Raw genomic sequence first — 26174 nt, forward strand, 5'->3', positions numbered from 1 at the left:
CAATTTACCATTTTGATTTCCCAGGCAATAGATTTTCAAGTAGCTCTAGAAGATTTCATTTGGGAAATAAATTATTCTCTTCCAGCAAACAAATTCTTACAAAATATTCCTCAATTGTATCTTAACATGGTGCAAAAAATCAGTCATACCCCATTACCTGGGGCTAGAACTGTATTCATTGATGGATCCAGTAAGTCTCACAAAGCAGGTGTAGCCTGGAAAGAAAATGAGGAATGGAGAAATATTAGCAGCCTTGAGCCTGGGTCAACTCAGCGTGCTGAATTACGAGCTGCAATAATAGGTCTTCAGCAATTTATAGGAGAGCTCGTGATTCACAATATGTGGTTAAAGTGTTACAAAGAGTAGAGCAAGCCTTTATCTGTTCAGCATCTATTAACCTTATTCTTATCTCTCCAAATTTGGATAGACCAATGGAATCATCTTATTTTTATAACCCATATTTGATCTCATTCTACACGCCCCAGACCTTTAACACGAGGAAATCAGCAGGCAGATGTCATTGTAGCAGGAACTCTTGAATTTCAGCAAGCACAGAATTTGCATGCCTTTTTTCACCAGAATGCTGGAGTACTCATTCATTTGACACTTTCACAAGCTCAAGACATCATTAAAGCTTGCCCAGATTGCCACCTTTTCGAAGGACTCCAACATTGACAGGAGTCAAGCCTCGGGGTTTAACCCTTATGGCAAACAGATATCATACAGATTTCATCCTTTGGTTGTTTTCAGTGGGTACATGTTGCCATTGATACCCATTCTAATTTTCTGCATGCAACTGCGACTACAGGGGAAAAGCCAAAGTTGTTAAGCATCACTGGCTGTCCTGTTTTGCACATATGGGGGTGCCACTAGAAATTAAAACAGATAATGGGCCAGCCTATATATCTCAAAGCATTAAATTATTTTTCCAACAGTGGAGCATTGGGCACAAAACTAGCATCCCCTATGACCCTACAGGAGTACAGCTATTGTTGAACGTGCTCATGTTCCTTTAAAATCATTAATTGAAAAACACGAAAGGGGGAATATGGGTGAAACCCCCATGAATCAAATTTTTCTGGCAATCTATACTCTTAAGTTTTTTGAATCGAGAACATTTTGGTACCATGGTTATGGAGCATCATTTTCAACCAACATTTTCTACCACAGGGCCCAAGCCTTTGGTCCAGTACAGAGATCCACAGCAGGAGCCTGAATGGCAAGGTCCTGAAGAGTTATTGGCATGGGGGCGAGGGTATGTTTGTGTTTTGTCTCCTACATGTCCCAAGTTGTTGGCAGCTCGATGGATAAGACCTTATTATGAGTTGGAAGGACCTGCCCTTCAACCTGGTTGCTCAGATAGAGCAGCTGACCTCGGACAATAACCATAACACTCTTGATGGGTCTTGGGGTCCCTCTCGAAACTTTCCTGTGGTTACCTGGGGAAGCCTCAACCAGCTGCAGCAATGCTCTGAGGAAGTATTAGCTAGAGTGGGAATGCCTCTTACTCCAGAGAATACTTTTTTGCTTATTTATTTGTAGTTGACACACAGTCTGTGGTGGGTATTTGTGCTGCTTGTTTATATTATTGAGTCCTATATCAGCAGAACAACACTTATATTGGGCTCATATTATGGACCCCCCCCCTTTATTCCGCCCTGTCATTTGATGGGATTTGGAAGCCCTTTTATCTCACAACTACACTCACTGGAAAAGAGAAACTTGGCTTCCCCCAGAAGGGCCACTACAAGAGAATGAAGATTGGTTTCAGGACAGTACCACTGTTTCATTTTTATCTGAGCAACCACCACCACCCCTTTTTTTGTCCATCGATGATACCCCTGGTTATGTTCCCATACAATTACACTGGCATTTGTACTATAAACCAGCCACATCAGGCCAGGCTGCCAACTTGAGCTTTATCATAGGCATTTGGCTTAGAGCACAAAATGTCTCTCATAATTCTAAACCCCCTGTGTCTATCTCCACCTGCATTTCATTTCAAGAAACCACCCTTGAGTCCCTGGCTCCATATTGGAAGCCTTGCTGCTTGAGAGAAGGACGGTCCATAGCTAGCCCTAATTTGAGCCTTATTATTGAGGAATGGGGTCCTCAAGGACATTTGTCCAGCAATCATCATGAGTTAAACTTTTTCACTCCCTCTAGTTGCCTCTATTTCATGGACCAATGGAGGTCTCTCAGGACCTGTTCTCAGGGCTACCTATAAAAGTCATTCTGCCATTGGCACACAGGAATATGGAGACTGGGTTGGCTTTCTTTATGATCTATAGATCTCATGGAAATTATACCCGTAGTAGCAATTTTACTCTGACATTGACTGCTAATTATAATGATTCTGTAATGATTTGCACCTATCACCCATATATGTTTTTGGCTTCCATAAATATCTCTGAAAGTCATAATATATTTAACATTTCTGTTAATCAACCTTATTATCTAAGCTGCATTACTCATAAAAATATCACAATGCTTAATATTACTAACATTATTCCCATGCACCATAGGGCAGAAGTATGGATACCAGTAAACCTTACTCGAGCATGGGAAGGTGAATCTGGCTTAGCATAATTATCTAAAGCATTAGGACATCCTCATAAAAGGAGGTTTATTGGGTGGCTTGTAGCATTCATAATTTCAGCCATAGTCATTGCTGCTACTGCAGCTATTTCAGTCATGGCCTTGGCAGAATTGGTCCAAATGGCACATACAGTTGTTGAAGTGATGATCAATGTTACTAAAGATATGGTTTCCCAGACAGATATTGATCAAGGGCTTCTAGCTTGATTAGATGCCTTAGAAGTAGTTGTATTTTGGCTGGGAGAGCATGAAGAGGCATTGGTCATTTGTTCTAGGTTACACTGTGATTGGGAATGTAGTCATAGTATGTGTGTAACTGTATTACCTTGGAATGCCACCTCCCATAATTGGACAATGGTCAAGCAACACCTATAAGGGGCATTTGCTGGCAATCTTGGAGGGCAAATAACTAATCTAAAAAGAGCTCTGGAAACACATTTACTAGATATACAACAGCTTGCTCAACAAAATGTTTTGAAGGCAATCTCAGATAATGTCCAATGGCCCAATCCAAAGCACTGGTTTTAGGGTTTCAATCTTGGAATCTATATTTTTACTGCTATTTGTTGTTTTCTTCTTTTTGTTGGCCTCAGTATTCCAAGGGCTGTGGCGAATGGTGCCCTCTATGCAGAAGACCAAAAAGTGAGTGATGAAGCTCCTGACTACTATACCTGTGGTAATTCCTCAATTACAAGAAAACAAAAAGGGGAAAATGTAGGGTTGGGGTTTGGTGGATGAACAAAACGTAACATTGAGATATGCATTCTCGCGGCCTGGCCAGCCAAGGACAAATATGTGTGAGAAAGACCAGGTTGGAAAGCTGCCCACCAAAGGAGTGAATGTGTAAAACAGCAAGAAAGCTGGGTCAACAGAGATGCTATCTCAAGGACATGATTACCTAAAGCATGGTGCAACCAAGAGAACTGCTTTGTAAATAAATTGGGCTGCATCCAGAGATCAGTAGCATTTGATCCCTTGTGATGCTCCCTTGTGATGCTCCCCTTCACTCCAAGCCCTGTCTCTTGTAGTTTATTGCATCACAACAACCCCTGGCAGGCCAAGAGTTGGCAGGTTTACAATTGTGACATAAAATAGAGTTTATTCTTATATTATTATCTCTTAACTACTGTATTATTTTCATAGGAACAAACATAAGCCTACTTTTGCCCCACACTGTATTTACATACTTTAAAAGCCCTGATATTTTCAAATAATTGGATAATTGATTTTCCTTCAATTAAAAGCTGACCTAGTTGGTCCCTAAACCACCATCCAGTCTAGCAACAAGCAGGCATGTCTGAGAGTTGTGAAGAAGATGTTGTTGGTGGGTGGTGGGGCCTTCTTCACAAAACACTCCACTGTATCATCCTATTTCAGCAAACAGAAAAGAAGGAGCTAATGACCTACTGCCCAACTGTCTGGGGAGCTGGCCCTAAACATTCACCCCACTTTTGCACTAGATCTGCATGACAAACACTATATACATGCCTGAGTAGTCTTAGCCATTTTAAGCTAAAAAAAGAGTCCTGAAAAGAATTTGTCCAAGACAAAAACCTATTTATTTTATTGAAATTAAACTAATAAGTAACTGCAGAGTCTATTTATTCTAGCTTATTTGGGTTCAGTTAAACTAAAAATGCATTGTCACTTACCACATCACAGCTAGAATCTGAAAAATCCTCCACCTGTTAAAGGAACAATGAAACTAGGCACTAGCAAGAGCTTGGTAAAAAAAGAAGTTAAAATAAGAAAAGCCTTCCAGTTTGCTGTGAAAACATTTTTTTTTTCAGCTTTCACACCCATAAGGAACCAGCTTATGAATGGCTCCTTTACTTTGCTCCTAATTCAGCTCCTCTCAAGTAGGTGAAATTATGAACCAGAGTGCTGAAACAGACAGCCCTAAAAGCCAGACAGATGGAAAGTTATGGACTAAGAATGACAGATCTACCACTCAGTCTTGTTCACTGCATTCCCTTTCACAAAAGCAATTGCAATCTAAGAAAAAACAAAAGCCATTAAACCAAAAACCAAACCAAACTAAATGCTATGGCATCACTAAAATGAAAATGCCTGATTGAAAGAACCTAGTAAGAATTTATAGGAATTTCTCATATTATCAGGAATACATAAAACACAAATAATCAAAGGAAAATAAAAACAAGAATGATTAGACTTTGCTGATATTCTTTTAAAAGGATGAAAATTCAAAGCACACAGTAATACATAAAGCATTATACTAGTTCTTTCTATCCAAATGCAAGACATCCATCAAAGTAAGCAATGTGTCTCTCCATTTTAAAAAATGTCCAGTTGTTTACATAGTATATGTCTTTAGAGTCACAAAACACTAATTCCACTCTGTGAATTTTTTATATTAGCATGGACTGTGAAGTTGTGCATGGGTCAATTGTTAATTTGCGGGTTCAAACAGTCTCAGGTTTTGTTTTATATTAAGTGAGGGATAATATAATGTGATAATACTTTTGTGCCCAAAGAAAATTATATGGCCTATACAGTTTCTTGGGAGAAGTGTTTCTTTACATTAAATTTTTCTGGAGGCTTTGGAAATGAGGTAAGAGAGACTTTTAATAGCATTACTATATAAAACTCTTATTATCAGTTCCTAGGAAGCCTAAGCCCTACTTCCCTGGTTCTGTGAGTTGGTAAGAATGCCACAGAAGCAAGTGTTATGAAAAACTAAGTGATGTAGTTGGTGAGCCCTGATGCCTGATCTGTTAGACAGGCTAATGTTCCTCTTCTAGTCCAACCACAAGAAATAAATAATCTAAAGTTTTCTGATCTATCCCATGACGTAGTTTCCCTACACAGTGAAGAGAAGCTAGTACCCCTTCCACTGCACTTGGCCTCATGAACAAAAAATAACATAAATTTGGGTAAAAAATACAAAACAAAAACAAAAAAAAAGATGAAGTTCTATGTTGATTCTCAGTACTAGAAAATTCCAAAGTAAAATACATAGCACTTTCTAAAACAATAATTTAATTTTGCTGCACTAACGGAAACCTTCAAATAATATAAATATGTGCATAATTGATTTATATGGGGACCAGATCAAATTTAACTTTAATTAGGAGGAACTATTGACTCTTGAGATTATTTCTCTAATTTCTATGTATACTTCTCAACTGCATACTAAAGTTTGTTCACTGAGGAGACTTAGAAGTTCACTGTCTTACCTGGGAGTCCAGGTTGTCCAGGTGTAGTATTCAGTGGTGATCCAGGAAGATATTACAAGTGCATCAATCAAAAGGATGGGCAGTCATCAGAAATGAATCAAAGGCCATGGGTAAAAAGTAAAAAACAAGGAGAGGCATACTGATTAGAAAAAATGAATTAACTTTATGAACCCATTTTATACACACACACACACACACACACACACACACACACACACATTTTAGGAAGGATCTTAAATAAAATTCTTTAAAAATATCCTTTAATAAAAAGAAATGATAGTTATGTAATGTGACAGAGGTGCTAAATAGCACTACAATGACAATCATATTTAAACATATAAATGTATCAGATTAATACATTGTACACCTTAAATTTATACAATGTTATACATCAAATATATTCAATAAAAAATATTGGTTATTTACTATGCAACAAGCATTGTTAGAGGTACTGAAGGCACAGCAGTGAATAGAATAAACACAAATACCTGCTTTCATGGAGTTTAAAATGTTGTGGAAGATTTTTTAGGCCTTCTCCTTGGAAAAGGGTTCCACAGATATACACTGTTATTAACTCTCAAAAAGATTTTCTCCCCATTTTATTTATGTCTATATATGGAGAACATAGTTAATGGCATAAGATTTAACATTTGTATTGCAAATAGTTATTTTTCTAATTAAAAGGGACATTGTTTCTATGCATGACCTCTTCTATACAACTGAGCCACATAGCCAGGGCATATGCAAAATTTTATTTTTATCTGGGAAAGAAGAGGAACAAAATAATTGTCCAGAAGTATAGTGAGTCTATGGCAAGCCTGGGTCAAGGCTCACAGCTCCCTGTTGCTGAGACATTTTCCTACCCTGAGAACAGAATCAGCTTTGAAAGCCAGTACTCAAACACACCTACATGTAAAATTCCACATTGAAAGCAACTACATTTATTGATATAGGGAGGAGTGTCTCCAAACATCTATGTTCTACTATTTGACTGTTCTATCTTCCTTGTTTTATGCCAAGCTTGCCAGAAATTATGTGTACTCCAAGACAAGGAGCTCTTCATGGTCTGCCTGAAAATATTGAAATCTAGAACATCCTTTTCAACTTTTATTCTGTAAGTATTCATTTCAATCCCCTGAAGGTCAGCCTGTGGCACAACTCTAAGGTCTCCAAAGTTTGTATTGACTTCTCCTTTCAAAGTATCCCCCTTTCCCCAAGATACTAAATCTGGTTTCCAGATCCATTCTCCTGACCTACTTTCCCTGCCAGCTGACAAGAACTTCAATTCTATCCTATCTTTGGGCAAGAGCTTCTTAAGAGTACAGAATCTTCTAGATCCACAGAAATGACCTTCTAATGGTTCAGTCTCCAGTCCTATAACATTTAGAGACAACATGTTTAATATGGATTTGCTCTTACATCTCTCCATACAATACATACAATACAATATATAACACAAGGCTATTTTAGCTATGCCAAAACCATTTGGTTAATAGCTGTTGGTTTCTTATTCCCTGGAATTAAGGTAGTTGGGGAGAGACAAATGCAGCACAAGATAACAGAAAGAGGTCTGGACTATAAGTCAAAAGATTGAGGTCCTCCTGTCAACTGCGTGACTCTGGGCAAGCCCATTCTCCTGGAAAAGATGGCACTCAATTTCCCTATCCACAGTGTCAGGGACTTTGACTCAGGCCTGGCCGGTGTGGCTCAGTGGATTGAGTGTAGTCCCATGAACTGAGAGGTTTTGATCCTATTCCCTGAGTTCAGGGCACATGCCTGGGTTGCAGGCTCTATCCCCAGTAGGGGGCGTGCAAGAGGCAGCTGATAGATATTTCTTTCTCACATCGCTGTCTCTCTGTCTCTCTCTCTCTCTCTCTCTCTCTCTCTCTCTCTCTCTCTCTAAAAATCAATAAAAATAAATTTTAAAAACATAAAAAAAAGAATTTGACTCAGTCAGGAAAATTTACTATGAAGTATAGCCTGGATTCTTACAAAGTGAGGCCTAGAGAGAAATGTTTTCACATTCTCTAACAGACTTTGATGCCAAAGGCAGAATAGACAAGTTTGTCTTTAGTGGACCACTCTTCCAGATATTTATACCTCCCACTGTCTCCTCAGGGAACTGCACATGGGCACACCTGAGTCATTCTGGCTAGTGCCCAGCATGCAAAACAGGAGTCACAACTGATATTGAAAATTCTTAATATAATAATCAACCACAGACTCTGAGTAGCTAGGATATATCATTTTGTGTTCTTTTAGACTCCATTAATTAGTGTTACCTAACCCTTTCTTGACCCTGAGACCTTATGGAGGCAAGGATGTGCCACAGATAACAGAACACCATTAGTGCACAGCGAAGATACCTACCCTGTATCCACCAGAGTCTGCTGAGGGACAGCAGGCAGACAGACATCTGTGCCCCAAGACACAACCATTCAAAACAGCTCAGTGAGCAATGGCTGCAAAAGACTCAGAAAATAACCATAAAGGACCCAAAAGGATTTTTAATTCTTCCTTTCCAGTAGCTGTTAAATTGTAAACACATTTTTCTAAACTTCTCTTTCACATTTTGTTTTCTGTCTTAATGCACTTTTACTACATCTCATGATAACAATCAGTGATTCTTAAGTTCTTTTCATTCCGAGAAATAATGCCTAATACCTGGGCCCTATAATGCCAAAACAACAACTACATTTTGAAAACAAAATAAATACACTGAGGAAAATGACTAAATGGCCCTTTTTAAATAATGTTTTCTTATCTGTTGGTGCAACCAGTCAATTCTTATTTGCAGATGTTTTCTCTAAGCTGTTTGTCTGTTGTCTGCACTCATTACTGAACCAGCCCCTCCACTCACCCCCTCCCGTGCCCACCAGTTTTAGTAAAATTTTTCCATTTTGGCATCATAAGAGTGCCCTTTAGAGTTGATCTAATTTAGAATCTGGAGACACCAATCTGCATTCTCACCAACAGTTCAGGAGGGTTCCCTTTTCTCCACATCCTTGCCAACACTTGCTGTTTGTCAATATATTGACGGTAGTCATTTTGGGAGGTCTGAGGTGATATCCCACTGTGGTTTTAATTTACATCTCTCTGATGATTAGTGATACTGAGTATCTTTTCATGATGGGAGGAGACTTGACTTAGGAGGTAAACACACAATACAGTGTACAGATGATGTGTTGTGAAATTGTACACTTGAAACCTGTATAATTATGTTAACCAGTGTCCCCCCCAATAAATTCAATAAAATAAGAAAAAAGAAGAAATAAGTATCTGAAGAAAATAATAGTTTTTATTTTGGCTGCTTCAGGATCCATTTTAGAAATAAATATCTTCTTTTAATAGATAATAGTGAAAATACAGAAGAAAGAGAAGCACTTGTCACATTTAAAAGTTATGAATCACTCCCCAATGTCCAATGTCTCCATCAATTTTGACTGCAATACCTCCTCCCTGTTTAACCTGTAGCACTGATCAGTAAGAGAAAATTGAAGATGTTGCCAGTCATTGCCTGCCCCAGAAGGACCTGTACACTACTAAAGATGAAGCGTAGACCCTTTTTTCTAGGAAACTGACATCTCAAAATGAGATGCAGGACAGTAGAAGAGGAGGCACTGGAGTGAATAAAAAACAGAAGAAAAATAATCCAGGAGAGCAAGAGGGGGCAGCAAAGGGAAACAAAGACAGGGAGCCCAAGCCAAAGAGGAAGAAAGAATCTAGAAGCCAAAGGAACCCAGGAAGGCCAAAGAGCCCAGGGGAGACAAAGAGCCCAAGAAATCCAAGCAGAAGGATGGAACAAAGAAAACCCGGAAGCCCAGGAGGCCTTGGGCACTAAGGAGGCCAAAGAGAAGAGGAGTGGTGCTGACTCTACATTCAGGATGAAGTCCAAGAAGGCCAGAAACAGTCCACCAAAAATCATGAGACCAAGGAGGAAAACAAGCAGCCAAGAAGAGGAGAAAGAAGAATGAGCAGAAGAGCTGTCTTCAGGAGAAACAAGTAAAGGAAAAGAAGCTGTTGTCTTGACTGAAAAATTTTTAAAAATATATTGAGTAGAGGAAGGAGTGGAGAGATATATAGGATTTGGATTCATTAACTTTCATATGCAGATGTCAGTACCTAAGCTTAATGTGGATAAATAAGGAACTAGAGGCATGAATATATTTGGAGTTTGAGAGGTATCAGTGAAAGTGATTCTGTCTGGAAAGTGGGATTTGGTGCAAGTAGGAATAACCTGTGTGTTTCATTCGAAACCTTTCTATATTTTTTAAATTTTTATTTTCATTTGCCTTTATCACTTTCAATAACATTTGTCAAAACTCTGCTCTTTTATAAGTATGTGATGTTTTTGTTTAATTTTTTTTTTAACTAGGATAATATCATAAACTTTATAATCTTTGTTTGGATGGTTTTAAAGTGACTGAGGTCAGAGTGATTGGGTTCTCATTTTGTCTACTGCTGACTATATCTGCACCAAAACAATTTATTTTATTTTTATTTTTTGCTGTTTTTCTTTCAACCAATATTTTAAAATCTGTGCCCAACTCAGTTCTATGGATATAGGCTGAACTAATATGAGCATTAAGTAAAAATTGAATTAAGTTTACAAATGAGCTCTTTGGGAGTAATATCCATGTTTTCAGCTTTGTACTCCTGGAAAGGGAATCAGAGCCTGTGGCAAGGCCTGGACTGGAAGCTTCTCTGAGGAGGTGTTTCTACAATAGAGCAGTGACTCTCAGGATGGACTCCCCAGATGTGTGCATGTCTGTGAAGGCAGTGATTAACAACATGAGTTATTTTCTGTCATTCTGAATTTGGGAATTATGGCAACTCACCTTGGCAGTAACTGATTATTTTCTGCTAAGATTTTGATAGACATGTTATAAGATTTAATTTTAAAATGGGAAGATGAGTTTTTTGAAATAATGCAATTTGTTTGGTAAATAAAAATGTTCAATGCCTGGAATCCATGGGGCAAAATAATTTTAAAAAATTGTAATATGACGACTTTCAGTCAAAATGGCGGCGTAGGTAAATGCGGTATTGTGTCCTCCCACAACCACATCAAAGTTACAACTAAACTCCAGAACAACCATCATTCAAAACCGCCTGAAATCAAGCTGAGTGGAAGTCCTACAACTATGGAATTAAAGAAGCAGCCACATTTGGACTGGTAGGAGGGGCAGAGGTGGATGTGCTGCTCCCACACCCACGTGTGGCGGAGAAAAATCAGGAGAACACCTCGGCTGGGAAGGTCTGCTCTGAGGACTGATAGGTCCCTGTCCCACACCAGGCACCCTGCCCAGGGTTCCAGTGCCAGGAAGAGAATCCCCATAACTTCTGGCTGGAAAAACCAGTGGGAACTGAGGCTCAGGGTGGCTAAGGCTGCTGGAGACCCAGGCAGCTCCTCTTAAAGGACCCACGCACAGATTTATCGGACTCACACCCTCTAAGCTTGGAGGGGAGGCAGCTTGAGGGGCACCAGAGACATACAGGGAAGAACTGAGCTGTTTGGCACTGGAGTGAGGGCTGGAGAGGGGGGATTTCTCCGGGACAAACTTGCTGTCAGAGGCCTTTGTTCCTTTGGTGAGCCCTTCCCTGAGGCAGCAGACAGCCGCCGTATCTGGAACTCCAGCAACCTGGTTCATACTAGTTGCCCCGCTGTGGTGATTCCCTGAGGCCCCGCCCCACCCAACTTTCAGGCCCACCCGAGCTGTTGCCACTTGCTTAACCATAGATTGGCCTGTCTTTGATCCCGCCTCAGGTTTTCTTAAATTCTTCCAAACAAGCAGCATCTGGTCTCAGCTAGCCTAATACCTCTCATTAAGCAATACATAGAAACAAACACAAGGAGGCAGCCAAAATAAGGAGACAAAGAAACAGGTCCCAAATGAAAGAACAGAAAATATCTCCAGGAAAAGAACTAAGCGAAATGGAGATAAGCAACCTAACAGATGCTGAGTTCAAAATACTGCTTATAAGGATGCTCAATGAACTTAGTGAGAACCTCAACGAACTTAGTGAGGACCTCAAGAACATAAAATGGACCAGTCAGAAATGAAGGAGGCACTAACTAAAATAAAGAATAATGTACACGGATTCAGTAGTAGAGTAGGTAAAGCCAAGAAGCAAACCATCGATTTGGAATATAAGAAAGCAAAAAACACCCAATCAGAACAGCAAAAAGAAAAAAAGAATCCCAAAAAAAAAAAAAAATGAGGATAGTGTAAGGAGCCTCTGGGACAACTTCAAGCATGCCAACATTTCCATCTTGGGGGTGCCAGAAGGAGAAGAGAAGAAACAAGAAATCGAAAACCTGTTTGAAACAATAATGGCAGAAAACTTCCCTGACTTGGTGAAGGAAACAGAAACACAAATCCAGGAAGCACAGAGAGTCCCAAACAAGATGAACCCCAAGAGGCCTACACCAAAACACAGCATGAAAATGCAAAAGGTTCAAGACAAAGAGAAAATCTTAAAAGCAGCAAGAGAAAAGCAGTTAGTTACCTACAAAGGAGTTCCCATTAGACTGTCAGCTGATTTTTCAAAAGAAACTTTGCAGGCCAGAAGAGAGTGAAAAGAAATATTCAGAGTGATGAAAAGCAAGAACCTACAACCAAGAAACTCTATCCTGCAAAGCTGTCATTTAGAATCAATGGCCATATAAAGAGTTTCCCAGACAAGAAAAAGTTAAAGGAGTTCATCACCACCAAACCATTATATGAAATGTTGAAGGGCCTTTTTGACGAAAAAGATAAAATATATAAACAAACAAATGGCAATGCATACATATCTATCAACAATGGAATCTACAAACAAAATGAACAGGCAGAACAGAAACATTGTCATAGATACAGAGAACATTTTGTTAGTTGCCAGATGGGAGGGGGGTTGGGGGAATGGCTGAAAAAGGTGAAGGGATTAAGAAGAACAAATTGGTTGCTAGACTGACAAACCTCAAAGGAAAAGGGGTTTAGGGGTGGGAAGAAATAAACCAAAGAACTTATATGCATAACCAATGGACACAGACAATAATGTGGGAAAAGGCAGGAGGGTGGTGGGAGTGGGGAGGAGGGGGTCAATGGGGGAAAAAAGAGGAACATTTGTAATACATTCAACAATAAATATTAAAAAGAAAAAAAAGTTAAACAAGAAAAAAAAAAAAAGAAATGAAGGAGGCACTAACAGAAATAAAGAATAATTACAGGGAATCAATAGTATAGTAGGTGAAACCAAGAAGCAACCCATTGATTTGGAATATAAGGAGGGAAAAGACACCCAATCAGAACAGCAAAAAGAAAAAAGAATCCAAAAAATGAGCATAGTATAAGAAGCCTGTGAGATAATTTCAAGCATACCAACATTTGCATCGTGGGAGTGCCAGAAGGAGTAGAGAGACAGCAAGAAATTGAAAATCTATTTGAAAAAATCATGACAGAAAACATCCCTAACTTGCTGAAGGAAACAGATATACAAGTCCAGGTAGCACAGAGAGTCCCAAACAAGATGAACGAAAAGAGGTCCACACCAAGACACATCATCATCAAAATGCAAAAGGTTAAAGACAAAGAGAATCCTAAAAGCAGCAAGAGAAAAGCAATTCTTTGCCTACAACAGAGCTCCCATAAGATTGTCAGCCGATTTTTCAAAAGAAAATTTGCAGGCCTAAAGGAAGTGACAAGAAATATTTATTTAAAGTGATGAAAAACAAGGACCTACAACCAAGATTACTCTATCCCGCAAAGCTATCATTTAGAATCAATGGACATATAAAGAGTTCCCCAGATTAGAAAAAGCTAAAGGAGTTCATCACCACCAAACCAGTATTATATGAAATGTTGGTGGGTCTTCTTGAAGGAGAAGATAAAGGAATATGAACAGTAAAATGGCAATAAATACGTATCTATCAACAATAGAGCCTATAAACAAAATGAACAAGCAGAACAGAAACAGACTCACAGATACAGAAAACTTTTTGTTGCTTGCCAAATGGGTGGGCGTTGAGGGGATGGGTGAAAAAGATAAAGGAATTAAGAAATACAAATTGGTTGTTAGACCGATGAACCTCAAAGGGAAGGGAGGAGGTGGGGCAGGAAGTGATAAACCAAACAACTTCTATGTATATATGCATAACCAATGGACACCAACAACAGTGTGGGGAAGGCAGGATTGGAGAGAAAAGGGTCAAGGGGGGAAAAGGGGGAGACATCTGTAATACATTCAACAATACAGATAAAATTTTTTAAAAAATAAAAAAAAATTGTAATACAATGTTGTAACACATACCTCATACTCATATCTAACACTCAGTTTCTAACTAGCATTTCTAGCAAAGAAACCTGGAGGTTGGGAACTGGAGATAGGGCTGGGAGAAAAGTTTGAGAAAGTCTGTCTGTCTAGTGCTTTAATACCATTATGTAATTTTCCATTTGGAAAGTTTTTAAAAAGTACTTATTTCCTAATACAAAGTGCCAACAGTGAACATGCATATAATATTCTTGGTTAATGAAGCTGCAGAAGACAGGAGGACAGAGCTCTGGGGGTGAGGCTGATTAATAAACTGTTGTTGGTTATATCTGATACTTGTCCCACTTGGAGGGTATAGTTTGTACATGAGAAGTTTATTGCATGTCATAAATACACAAGAGATATTTTCTTTAAAGTGAATATATGTTTTATTATTAAATCAAGTTGGATTTTGTTACTAAAAATAAATAATTTTAACCTAAAAAAAGAATCTGAAGACAGAAATTCCTGTTTTCATAAGAAATGGGTTTAGCTATAACTTGTCCTTGGCTATGTCAAGACATATTCTTCCTGAAAGCAGTGAAAGGAGTGTTTGTTGTATTGAATAAACAAAGCAAAACAAAACCCCCAAAAAAGAATATCCATAAAAGAAAACTGTCTTGTTTTCCTTCCTGAGAACCATTTCCACTCATATTGTAGGGGCACTGTTTGAATTGTAAAATAAGGTGCATTGATGCAGACTGACTCCACCAATTGAAAGTTGACAGTGATTTTTAAAATGTTCTTATTGATTATTTTAGAAAGAGGGAGGAAGAAAGAGAGAGAGAGAGAAACATCCATGTGAAAGGGGAACATAGATCAGCTGCTTCCTGCATGCCCCCTACTGGGGATCAAGCCAGCAACTTGGGCATGAGCCCTAACTGGGAATTGATCCGGGAATCAAATCTAACCACGAATCGAACTGGAAATCAAACCAGGACCTCTCAGTTGATGGGACAACGCTGGATCCACTGAGCCACATCAGTTGGGCATGAAAGTGGACAGTGATTTTGAATTTTGAATGTGTTTTAGAGTTCCCCAGATGCAAACATCTGTATCTGGATGTTAGGTATCAGCAATGTGTTTCCTCAATTTGATTATATATATGTACTTTTGCTTTGAAGGAACCATAGACCATTAAGGATCCCTTAGTAATATGATTATAACAGGGCTTGGTTTCTGTTTATAACAGACTGAAAATTTTTTTTTATAATATAGGTGTGTGTGTGTATGTGGTTTACTTTATTCTATTTTGTTTCCATATTTCAGATTTTGGCATATGAAAGGTCTACAGTTAATGCTATTTCAACACTGGTTCAAATTAGCAGGGAAGTTTTTTTTCTGTAAATGTTTCATTGAGCTTCACAATGGGCTGCTTTCTATTGAATCCCAAATATTTTATGCTGACCCAAAGGATGGCAAGCTACCAATTTAAGATATAATGGCTTCATTCACATTTTCACATGTTTAAAACACAAAACATGATTTTGTCATGTAATGATTTGAACATGTAATGATCTTTAACATGTAATGATTTGAAAAGTACTAAAATAAGGATCGAGATTATTCTCAGAAAATACTCAGTCAAGTTACTAATGGGTTCAGACAGTAGAGATAAGTGGAATGGTCCGTTCTGGATATATGTCTTGCTTTCAGCAAGAAGCTTTGATTTCTGCTGAAGCCAAAGTACAGCAGAAGCCACTGGATTGGTTCTGAAACTTCCTTCATGTTGGCTCTAAATGAGTGAATTGACAGGTCTGCTAAGAGGCAATATGCTAGAATGGAGAGGGCATAAGCATTGGAGTTGACAAAAATATCTTCGAATCCCAGCTACTCCACTTTTCTTTAGTCACTTCATACCTACCATTCTCACTTTTGTCAACAAAACTATCACCTTCCTGTGATATCCAATAATATCTAATAGAGGACACAACTGGGTGCTTAATAAAACCTGCTGAATTTAATGTAATCAACTATTTAAATTTTTAAAAATTAAAAATCTCCCTCATTGTCTAGATGTTTCCAAAGATCTAAGTACCTGAACAAGTAAATGAAACATCTATATAATTACTTAATTTGTTAAAAATCTGCCTTACAGACTTTAAGCCACCAATGCTCATGCCCACATATACCTTGTGAGTCTTTGTCAATGTGACAAATCCAAAGGTCTAAGACTGTGCTTAAGACCCCTGGATAAATAGTTCTTTTTGTTTAGCAGATATAGTATTCATAATAGAATTTACTTTGCTACTATTGATGGATCTGCTGTTTAAAAATCGATGACCAGGATTCTTATGATATATTCCTAGAAGCCTTAAACACCAATCAGAAAGAATATATGTACCCCCATGTTCATAGCAGCACTATTTACAATAGCTAAGATCTGGAAACAGCCCAAGTTAATAGATGAATGGATAAAAAAGCTGTGGTACATATACACAGTGGAATACTATGTAGCCATAAGAAAAAAAGATCTCTTATCCTTTGAGACAACATGAAGGGACCTCGAGAGTATTATGCTAAGCAAAATAAGCCAATCAGAGAAAGACAAATACCACATGATCTCACTTATTTGTAGAATATAATGAACAAGGTGGGTAGATGAATAAAATAGACCCAGAGACATAGAAAGGAGTATGGTTCAGATGGACAAACCTCAGAGGAGTAGGACAGAAGGGGATGGATGAGATGAACCAAAGAACTTATATGCATGTATACATAACCAATGGACATAGACAACAATGCTGGGAGGGGGTGGTGTAGGATGGGGAGGAGTGTGTCTGGGGGGAAAAGAAGAAACATCTGTTGCAAAAATAAATTAGTAAAAATTGAAATAAAAATAAAAATCCATGACTAGTTCAACATTTTTGTTCAGCTTTGGACATCATTCAATGTGAAGATGTAGCACCATTGTTAGGGAAAAGCCTTTGTTTTCATGAGGAAAAAGGTTTCTTTTTGCAGGATTCTCAGGTTCATGTATTACCTGAAGTTTCAAAATCAGGTACAGAAACACAGGATAAGTTTGTCAAATCATCTGGAAGAGTGCATGGGATATCTTTTCTAGAGTTATTGAGAATTATACCCAAATGACAAGCAATAACAACCATACTATTAGCTAACATTTAATGAGTTCTTACTATATGCAAGGGACCATGCAGTTTATATGAATTATCTCATTGCATCCTAAACAAAAGTCTGTACTGATTGCATAGATGAGAAAATTGAGGCTCAGAGGGACTCACACAACTAATAATTCAAATCCATAGTTGTAGCATGCCAGCACCCAAAGTTATTATCCAGTAAGCTGTACTGTACCTGTGAGGTAGGTATCGTTCTTCTCATTTTACAGCTATAAGGTGAGGGTCAGAAAGTAATTTGCTCAAGAACACACAACCAGTAAGTGAAGGTGCTAAAATGGAAATATTCAATATTCTCTGACTCTGAATCACATGTCTTCCCCATTGTACTGTGTCCCATGCCTCCACGAGGTCCTAATATGGATATTGTCACTGTATATAATCTCTTTGTGCATATAACACCTCTGAGAGCTGGGGCTATACTTTAGTTGCTATTAATGTACATGCCTGCAAACTGGTCTAAAGTGATTCTTTGTGCACCTCTCTTCAAAGTTTTCAAGGGACCACTTTTTATTGGGAATTACAGGATAAACTTGCAGGCTATGAGTGTCAAGCACTTAAATACACAAGGAAGAAAGGTAATAGCTCATTTGAAGATGATAAGCGGCAATAAATCTTCACCACGCTATGCTGCTTTACTAGGACATAAATCAGGTGGTGGTGGGTGGGATAGCAGACTGTAGGGAAAAGGAAGTTTGGGTCTCTCTCTCTCTCTCTCTCTCTCTCTCTCTCTCTCTCGGTGCTTCTTGCAGTTTTACCTATATTTCTTATCTATAGGAAAATGTGATTGAATTACATATGGACAGAATCCAGAAAGTCTAAGGGAAGATGACCAAGTAAAAAACTGGAAAAATCTAGAATACATGCCTCATTCTAAGAATACCTATGTAGTTACAGTGGTAAGAGGGAAACTGTTGCCTTGGGGAAGAGTTGTGATTGCAAAATTATTTAGTCTATCCTCAAGCATTGTGAGCCAGGCTTTTCACAGTTTGACCTTGACATCACTGTAAAAAACCTATCAAGCCGTGGTTAGTGTGTAGCATCATCCCATGCACCAAAGACTGGTGGGTTTTATCCCTGGTCGGGGTAGCAACTGATCAATGATTCTCACATCGATGTTTGTTCATTCTCTCTTTCTCATTTTCTCTCCCTCTCTCTGAAATCAATTTAAAAAATATATTAAAACTGGAAGTTACCCTTAGGGACCATCATGCACAACCTCTGCATTTTTTCAGGTCCTGAGAGAGAAATTGGCTTGTCCAAGGTCAAAAAGTCAGTTCATAATAGGGCCATAACCATTTCCTAGACCTGGTGACTTCCAGTTTAGGAGCTTAAAAATCATCAGGGTCTTCTACAAGATAATTAACGCAGCAATTTATGCTAGAGGGATGGGAGTAAAAAGGCCAGTTGGGAGCCAGCAGCATAAATCCAGGCATGATGTCTGAATTTTATTGTTTAAGATGCTCTTCCTAACTCCTTTTACAGGTAAGGAAACAACCTCAAAGAGAGGAAGCATCTTGCTCAAGGTCCTGCAGCTATTATGTGGAGAATGGTATCTGTAGGTTGATCTGACTCCAAAGCCTATGTGTGTTTTGCCCTAGCTAAGTTCTCACCCCTGAATTTTTCTGTGGCCATCTCCCAAGTGGAAAGTAACCCTCTCCAAGTTACAAGTGGGTTTTAATGTATTTATTTCTTTGAAATTGTAGTGAAAATGGGGTGAATCTTCATTTGTAAACCCACATCTAACAAAGCCTTGGCCAGTGCCTGGTTCTTGGCTTCCCAGGAACACCCTTGACCAAGGGAACCCAGGAAAACAGGAAGCCACTCATCATGACTCCTAAGCTGTCAGCTAAGTGGAATAATGCTGTGGACATTTGCTGGTTTCTAAAGGAAAAGAATGACAGTGTTAGTCTGCATCCAGTACTAGACAATGCTGACCTCCACATACAAATCCCCTTCACAAGTCCCATTTCAGCCCCACTTTAGTAGCCCTATAGCAGTAGATTGCTATCTCTTCCTTTAGGAAAATTGAGAGGCACTGAGGTATTGGGGACAGTCCCCAGCAGGAGCACGAAGAATTTGGAACTGCTTATTTGAAGCTGGACTTGCTGAGTTGTTAATTGCCTAACTGGAACATTATTAGGCTGCTTGCTTATTCCTCCCAATTGAGATGGGTGTGGGGAGGTGAGAAATGTATATCTTATAGGCAGTAGAGAAATCACCAAGAGGCTGGGTTTGTGAAAACTGAACCCTGGTTTCCCACTGACATACATTCAGATCAATCTGCAACTGCCCAACAATTGGCAGTTGCCTTTCACACTCTGGCATTAAGCTACTCTGCCCCCAGCCGCCCCTCATAAGGTAGGTAATTATCTAGAAATTCACATGAGTTGCTGCTATAAGGTAAGCCCAATGTAAAGGAATCTTTCTCTATAGAAACCATTTGAATGTATCAGGGTAGTTATTTTAGACTTGGGATGGAGATCTCTCCCAAAACAAGAGCACATATGTGTTTGATTCAAATTTTATTCTTTAATCCTCTGACATATATCTAAAATTTAACAGCTTACCATGCCACACAATTCACTTTTTGTTTTGTTTTTTTTAGAAAGGAATATTTTGAATCTTATAAAATGCTTTTTTATTTTTATTAATTAATTTATTTTTATTACAGATGTTCCCCCTCCCCCAGCATTGTTGTCTATGTCCATTGGTTACAAATACATGCCTATAAGTTCTTTGGTTTATTTCATCCCTCTCCCTCATCCCCCTCCTCTGAGGTTTGTCAGTCTGCACCATACTCCTTTTTATGTCTCTGGGTCTATTTTGTTCATCAGCTTATTTTGTTCATTATATTCCACAAATAAGTGAGATCATATGGTATTTGTCTTTCTCTGATTGGCTTATTTCGCTTAGCATAATACTCTTATTTAAAGTATATAAATCAGTCGTTGTTAGTATATTCACAAATACATGCAGTCATTACCATAGTACATTTTAGAATATTTGTATTACCTCAAAAAGAAACCCACTACCTTTTACTTATCACCACCATACCCTCCTTGCCCTGACCACCACTGATCTACTTTACCTTTCTATGGGTTTTCTTATTTTGGACATTTCAAGTAAATGGAATCATATAATATGTTGTTTTTTATATCTTGTTTCTTTAACTTAGCATGTTTTCATCATTACTGAATTCCTTTTATGGCCAAACAATGTTAAATTGTATGGATATCCAAAATTTTAAAAAATAAAATGCATCTAAACAATTTCATTTACACCCACCCAGTCCACAGATCTATTCTGAGGACCTGTTATGATAGATCAAGTACTAGCACCATGAGGGGTACATGGAGATAAATAAAAAGATGTAACAAACACATCTAATCATTTACTCAATAAAGCATTTAGTGAATATCTCCTATGTGCCATGAATGTGCTGAGGCACTTGAAATACAAGGATGAAAAAGACACAGTCCTGCCTTCCATGAGTAAACAGTGAGAACAGCAGTGTGGAAGACCATGCATCATGTATAGTAGCTCCACAGAACAAAACTACTGAAAGTGCCTGCAAGTTATAGCAAGGCCATTTTCAACTCCAGAGGAGTTCGCAGCCCAAGATTGGGTTTCTGATCCCACAAGCACTCATGACAGAATTAACAAAACAGAGGGCAGCAGTCATGAATTCAAGTGTGTTTTGTTTGTTGGTTTTGCCTTTTTTTTCAATTGAGGTGAAATTCACATAACATAAAATTAACCATTTTAAATCATACAATTTGGTGGAATTTAGTACACTCACATGTGTAAATCAACCACCTCTCTCTAGTTCCAAAACCACACCCAAAAGAAAACTCCATACCCATTAAGCAGTCACTCTTTTTTTCCCCTCCCTTCAACTCCTGACAACCACCAATTTGCTTTTGTCTCTATGGATTTGCCTATTCTGGATAATTTATGACTAGACTCATAATAACACATGCCCTTTTTAGTCTGGCTCGTTTCACTTAACATAAAGTTTTTGAGGTTCATCTATGTGGTAGCATATATCAGCACTTCAATCCTTTTTTATATCTGAACAATATGCAATTGTATGGATACATTACATTTTTCTTATCCATTGATCCTCTGATAGGTATTTGGGTTGACTACATATTTGCACTATCTTGATTAATGTTGCTATGTGCAAGTTTTTGTGTAGACATACATTTTTATTTCTCCAAGTATACACCTAGTAGTAGAATTCTTGGATCATGTGTTAATTCTATGTTTGATGTTTTGAGGAACTGCCAAACTATTTTTCATAGCATATGCATCATTTTACATTCCCAAGAGAAAATAACAAGAGTTTCAATTTTGCCCACAGATTCAGTTTTTTTTAAATATACCTTTATTGATTCTTTAGAGAGAGAGGAAGGGAGCGATAAAAACATTAATGTGAGAGAGATACATCGACCCGCTGTCTCCTGCATGCCCCTCACTGTGGATCTAGCCTGCAACCCAGGGATGTGCCCTGACTGGGAATCGAATTGGGACTTCTCACTCCAAGGGATAATGCTCAATTCACTGATCCACACTGGCTGGGTTAATTTATTTTTTAATTCCATAAAATAGTTCCCTAGTTCCTTTAAATTGGAGACACCCAGTTAGCCCAAATTATTGGCATTAATGCTGGGCCTCTTAATTAATGCTTAGGCTGGTGGGAGAAACAAAGCAAATGAAGACAGGTGAGATCTACTACCACCAACAACAAGAACACCACCACTACTCTGTGAGTGCTTCTGTTCATGTTCACAATCTGAAGGGGAAACTCAACAGGTCAGCAGGACAGCAGTGGAACTGTTCTATGCCACACATCAATGTGATTAATTGCATTTTGCCCACTAGAGAAGTGGAAGGGGAGCATTATCAGCTGTAAGCCAAGCCCAGAAAAACCCAGGAGATGATTTTTTTTAATGACATGAAATTAATAATGACATTAGTAGTAATGGTAAAAAACAGCACAGTTACCTCCATTAGACAAGAAGATGGAAGAAGCATCAATGGGCTGTGAGGGCAGTTGGACCCTATAATATTTGACATTGGCTCCTGTCCTTTAGACTAAAGATCTGACATAAATCTAAGGAAAAATAATAAAGCTGAATGTCCAGCTCTAAAGATAACAACATACAAGTATATCACTGAAACCTGCCCTTATTGCCTGTCTCTCTCCCCCTGTGATCAGACAGCTCAAGAAACATTGAATTGCCCTGGCCAGTTTGGCTCAGCGGTTAGAGCGTCGGCCTGCGGTCCGGAGAGACCCGGGTTCGGTTCCCGCTAAGGGCACGTACTTCAGTTGCAGTTTGTCCCCGGCCCTGGTTGGTCGTGCGGGTGGCAGCCACTCGATGTGTCCCTTCACGTCGATGTTTCTCTCTCTCTCTCCCTCCCATTCTATCTGTACAAAAAATGGAAAAATATCCTCGGGTGAGGATTAAAAAAAAAAAAAGAAGAAAAGAAACATTGAATTTACTCTTCCTCTAGCCTTTATCACACCTTGGGAAGGTTAGCTCTATTCAAAAGTGGGATTTAATCTTTCATGTCATATGATGCCATTTTCCTGAGCTGACACTGTCACTGTCAAGATGACATGTGACTGTCTGGAAAAAGTTGAGGCATGACCCCACAGCCTTTCCTCAAAGTCTGAAAGTTCACATTCTTAGAAAAGAAGAAGACTGGAAAAAGGATCTCAGTGATACTGATCACCTATCAAATGCTTAGATCTTCATTAACCTAAGATTTTGGTAGGAGGATTTCAAACACTTTTAGAAGCCAGCCCTTTTCAAAAAAATATATATATTTCCATAACTCCATTATATAAAACACATAAAAGTATAAAAATGGAATTGCTCTGCCCTGGCTGGATGGAGAGCAAGTTGTTTGGAGTGTCATCCTGTACACCAAAATGTTGAGGGTTTGATTCCTGGTCAAGGTTATGGATTTGATCCCCAGTTGGGTCACGTACAGGAAGCAACTAATGGATTTTTATTTCTCTTTCTCCCCCTTCTATTCTCTCTAAAAATGGATAAGCTCAGCTGGTATGACTCAGTGGTTGAACATTGACCCATGGACTAGAAGGTTCAATTCCTGGTCAGGGAACATGTTCAGGTTGTGGGATCAATCCCCAGTGGGGTGTGTGCAGGAGGCACCTAATCAATGTGTCTCTCTCTTTGATGCTTCTATCTCTCTCTCCCTCTCCCTTCCTCTGTCTCTAAAATCAATAAAAATATATTTAAAAAATAAAAATAAAATCAATAAAAACATATCCTCTAGTGAGGGTTAAAAAAAACAACTGAACTACTCTATTTGAAGTGGGGATGAAGCAAAGAGAGAGGGGGTGAGAGCGGAGCTGTCATTTATTGCTCTACAAGGTGGGTACTGTACAACTCTAGGGAACACTCTTCAGGTAGAACATTATTCTCAAACTGTGGCATGATGACACTGGTGGTGCCCAAGACACATTTAAAGGGTCCCCGAGGTCCCCTCTTCTCCAAATACATGTTTATGTGAAGCTACATTTTCTTCATACACTTTAGTCAAATAACAGAAAAGAGAGGATGCAGAAGCTGATATGAGAAATCATCTGTCTTCTATGAAGCCATATGTTAAAGAAATTTATAAAATATAAAACATTGCCACTATGTTCTTGCTTTAGAAATCAGTTACTTTTCATAAAAATGTTATGTTATTATGTAATTGGTATAACATTGTTATTTAAAATGAGATAAAATATGTTTTTGACATTTTCCCAATTTTAAATTAAAATACAGGAGAAAGGTGAAAGTGCTTATCCGACCCAGTTGGGGCTGGAAAACTACTTAGGTGAAAGGCATTCAGGCATAAGGTCCATGAAGTGTGTTGGCATTTGGTTCTAGGTTGATGCATTTCAGAGTGGCTGCATCAAGAATCAAAGCGGAGCCCAGCCAGTGTGGCTCAGTGGTTGAGCATCAACCCGTGCACCAAGAGGTCACTTGTTCCACTCCCAGTCAGGGCACATGCTCAGGTTGTGGACCCAATCCCCAGTGGGGGGCATGGAGGAGGAGGCCAGTCAATGTTCTCACTCATTGATGTTTCTCTCTTTCTCTCTCTCCTTTCCTCTCTCTCTAAAATCAATAAAAAATAATCATTTTTTAAAAAATATTAAGAACTATATGCCAATAAATTAAATGATCTAGAAGAAATTAAGAAATTCCTAGAAACACACAATCTTCCACAACTAACTCAGAAAAAGTCAGAAAATCTGAATAGATGGATTACAACAAATAAATTTTAAGCAGTGGAAAACACACACACACACACACACACCTCCCAACAAACAAAAGTCCTGGACTGGATGGCTTCACAGGGGAATTTACTAAATAGTCAAAAAGAACTAACACCTATTGTTCTCAAACTATTACAAAAAGTTCAAGAGGAGGGAAGAATCCCAAGCTCATTTTTCAAGGCCAGCATTATCCTAATTCCAAAGCAAGATAAAGACACTAAAAAAAGAGAAAATTATAGACGAATATACCTGATGAACATAGAGGCTAAAATCCTCAACAAATTACCAAACCAGATCCAGGAATACATTTAAAAGATCGTACACCATGACAAAGTGGGATTCATTCTGGGCATGCAAGGATGATACAATATCTACCTATCAATAAACATGATACCACACACATAAACAAAATGAAGGGTAAAAATAACATTATCACATCAATAAATGCAGAAAAAGCATTTGATAAGATCTAGCACCAATTTATGATAAAAGCTCTCAGCAAAGTGGGAATAAAGAGAACAAACCTCAACATAAGAAAGACCATATATGACAAATCCACAGCCAACATTACACTCACAGGCAAAAACTAAGGGAACAAGACAGGATGTTCTCTTTCACCTCTCTTGTTCAAATAATAGTGTGAGACCTAAACACAGCAATCAGAAAATATAAATAAATAAAAGGCATCCAAATTGGAAAGAAAGAAGTAAAATGTTCACCATGCAGATGACATGGTACTACATATAGAGAACCCTAAAGATTCTACCAAAAACCTACTAGAACTGATAAATGAATTCAGTAAAGTAGCAGGATACAAATTTAATCTCCAGAAATCAGTTGCATTTTTATACACTCATAATGAACTATCAGAAACTAATAAAACAATCACAGTTACAATTACATCCAAAAAAATATGTACCTAGAAATAAATTTAATCAAGGATATAAAAGACCTGTACTCAGAAAGTTATAAGACACTAAAGAAACTGAAAACAATACAAACAAGAGGAAGTACATACCATATTTATAAATTGGAAGACTGACATCATTAAAATGCCCATACTACCCAAAACAATCTATAGATTCAGCTCAATTCCTATCAAGATACCAATAGTGTATTTCACAGAACTAGAACAAATACTCCAAAAATTTATATGAAACTACAGCAGACCACTAAGAGCCATAGAAAACTTGAGAAAAAAAGAAAGTTGGAGGAATCACATTACCTAATATCATACTATACTACAAGGCCACAGTAATCAAAACAGCATGGTTTGACACAAGAACAGGCATATAGATCAATGGAACAGAATGGTGAGCCCAGAAATAAACGCATGACTTTATGGTCAATTAATATGTATCAAAGGAGGCAAGAACATGCCTCCTTTGGGAGGCATGATAGGGTCAAGATAGTCTATTCAATAAATGGTGTTGGGAAAACTGGACAGATTAGTGCAAAAAATTAAATTAAACTAGAGCAGGTTTACATACCATACACAAGAATAAGCTCAAAATGGATTGAAGACTTAAGTGTTAGATTTCAAACTATAAAAATACTGCAAGAATACATAGGCAGTAAAATCTCAGACATTTCTCATGGCAATATATATTTTTAATGTATCTTCTCGGGCAAAGAAAACAAAATAAAAAATAA

General features: G+C 38.3%; 1 protein-coding gene across 1 annotated transcript in view; it reads right to left on the reverse strand.

Moving 5' to 3' along the window:
- HS6ST2 (heparan sulfate 6-O-sulfotransferase 2) overlaps positions 1–26174 on the reverse strand; it is a 467845-nt gene that overhangs the window by 166111 nt on the left and 275560 nt on the right. Inside the window, 1 exon segment of the mRNA XM_036271595.1 lies at positions 4251–4283. Within this exon segment, the coding sequence (XP_036127488.1) occupies positions 4251–4283 (33 nt within the window).

This window comes from Molossus molossus, unplaced genomic scaffold (genome assembly GCF_014108415.1).
Source record: "Molossus molossus isolate mMolMol1 unplaced genomic scaffold, mMolMol1.p scaffold_m16_p_2, whole genome shotgun sequence".
Lineage (NCBI taxonomy): Eukaryota > Metazoa > Chordata > Mammalia > Chiroptera > Molossidae > Molossus > Molossus molossus.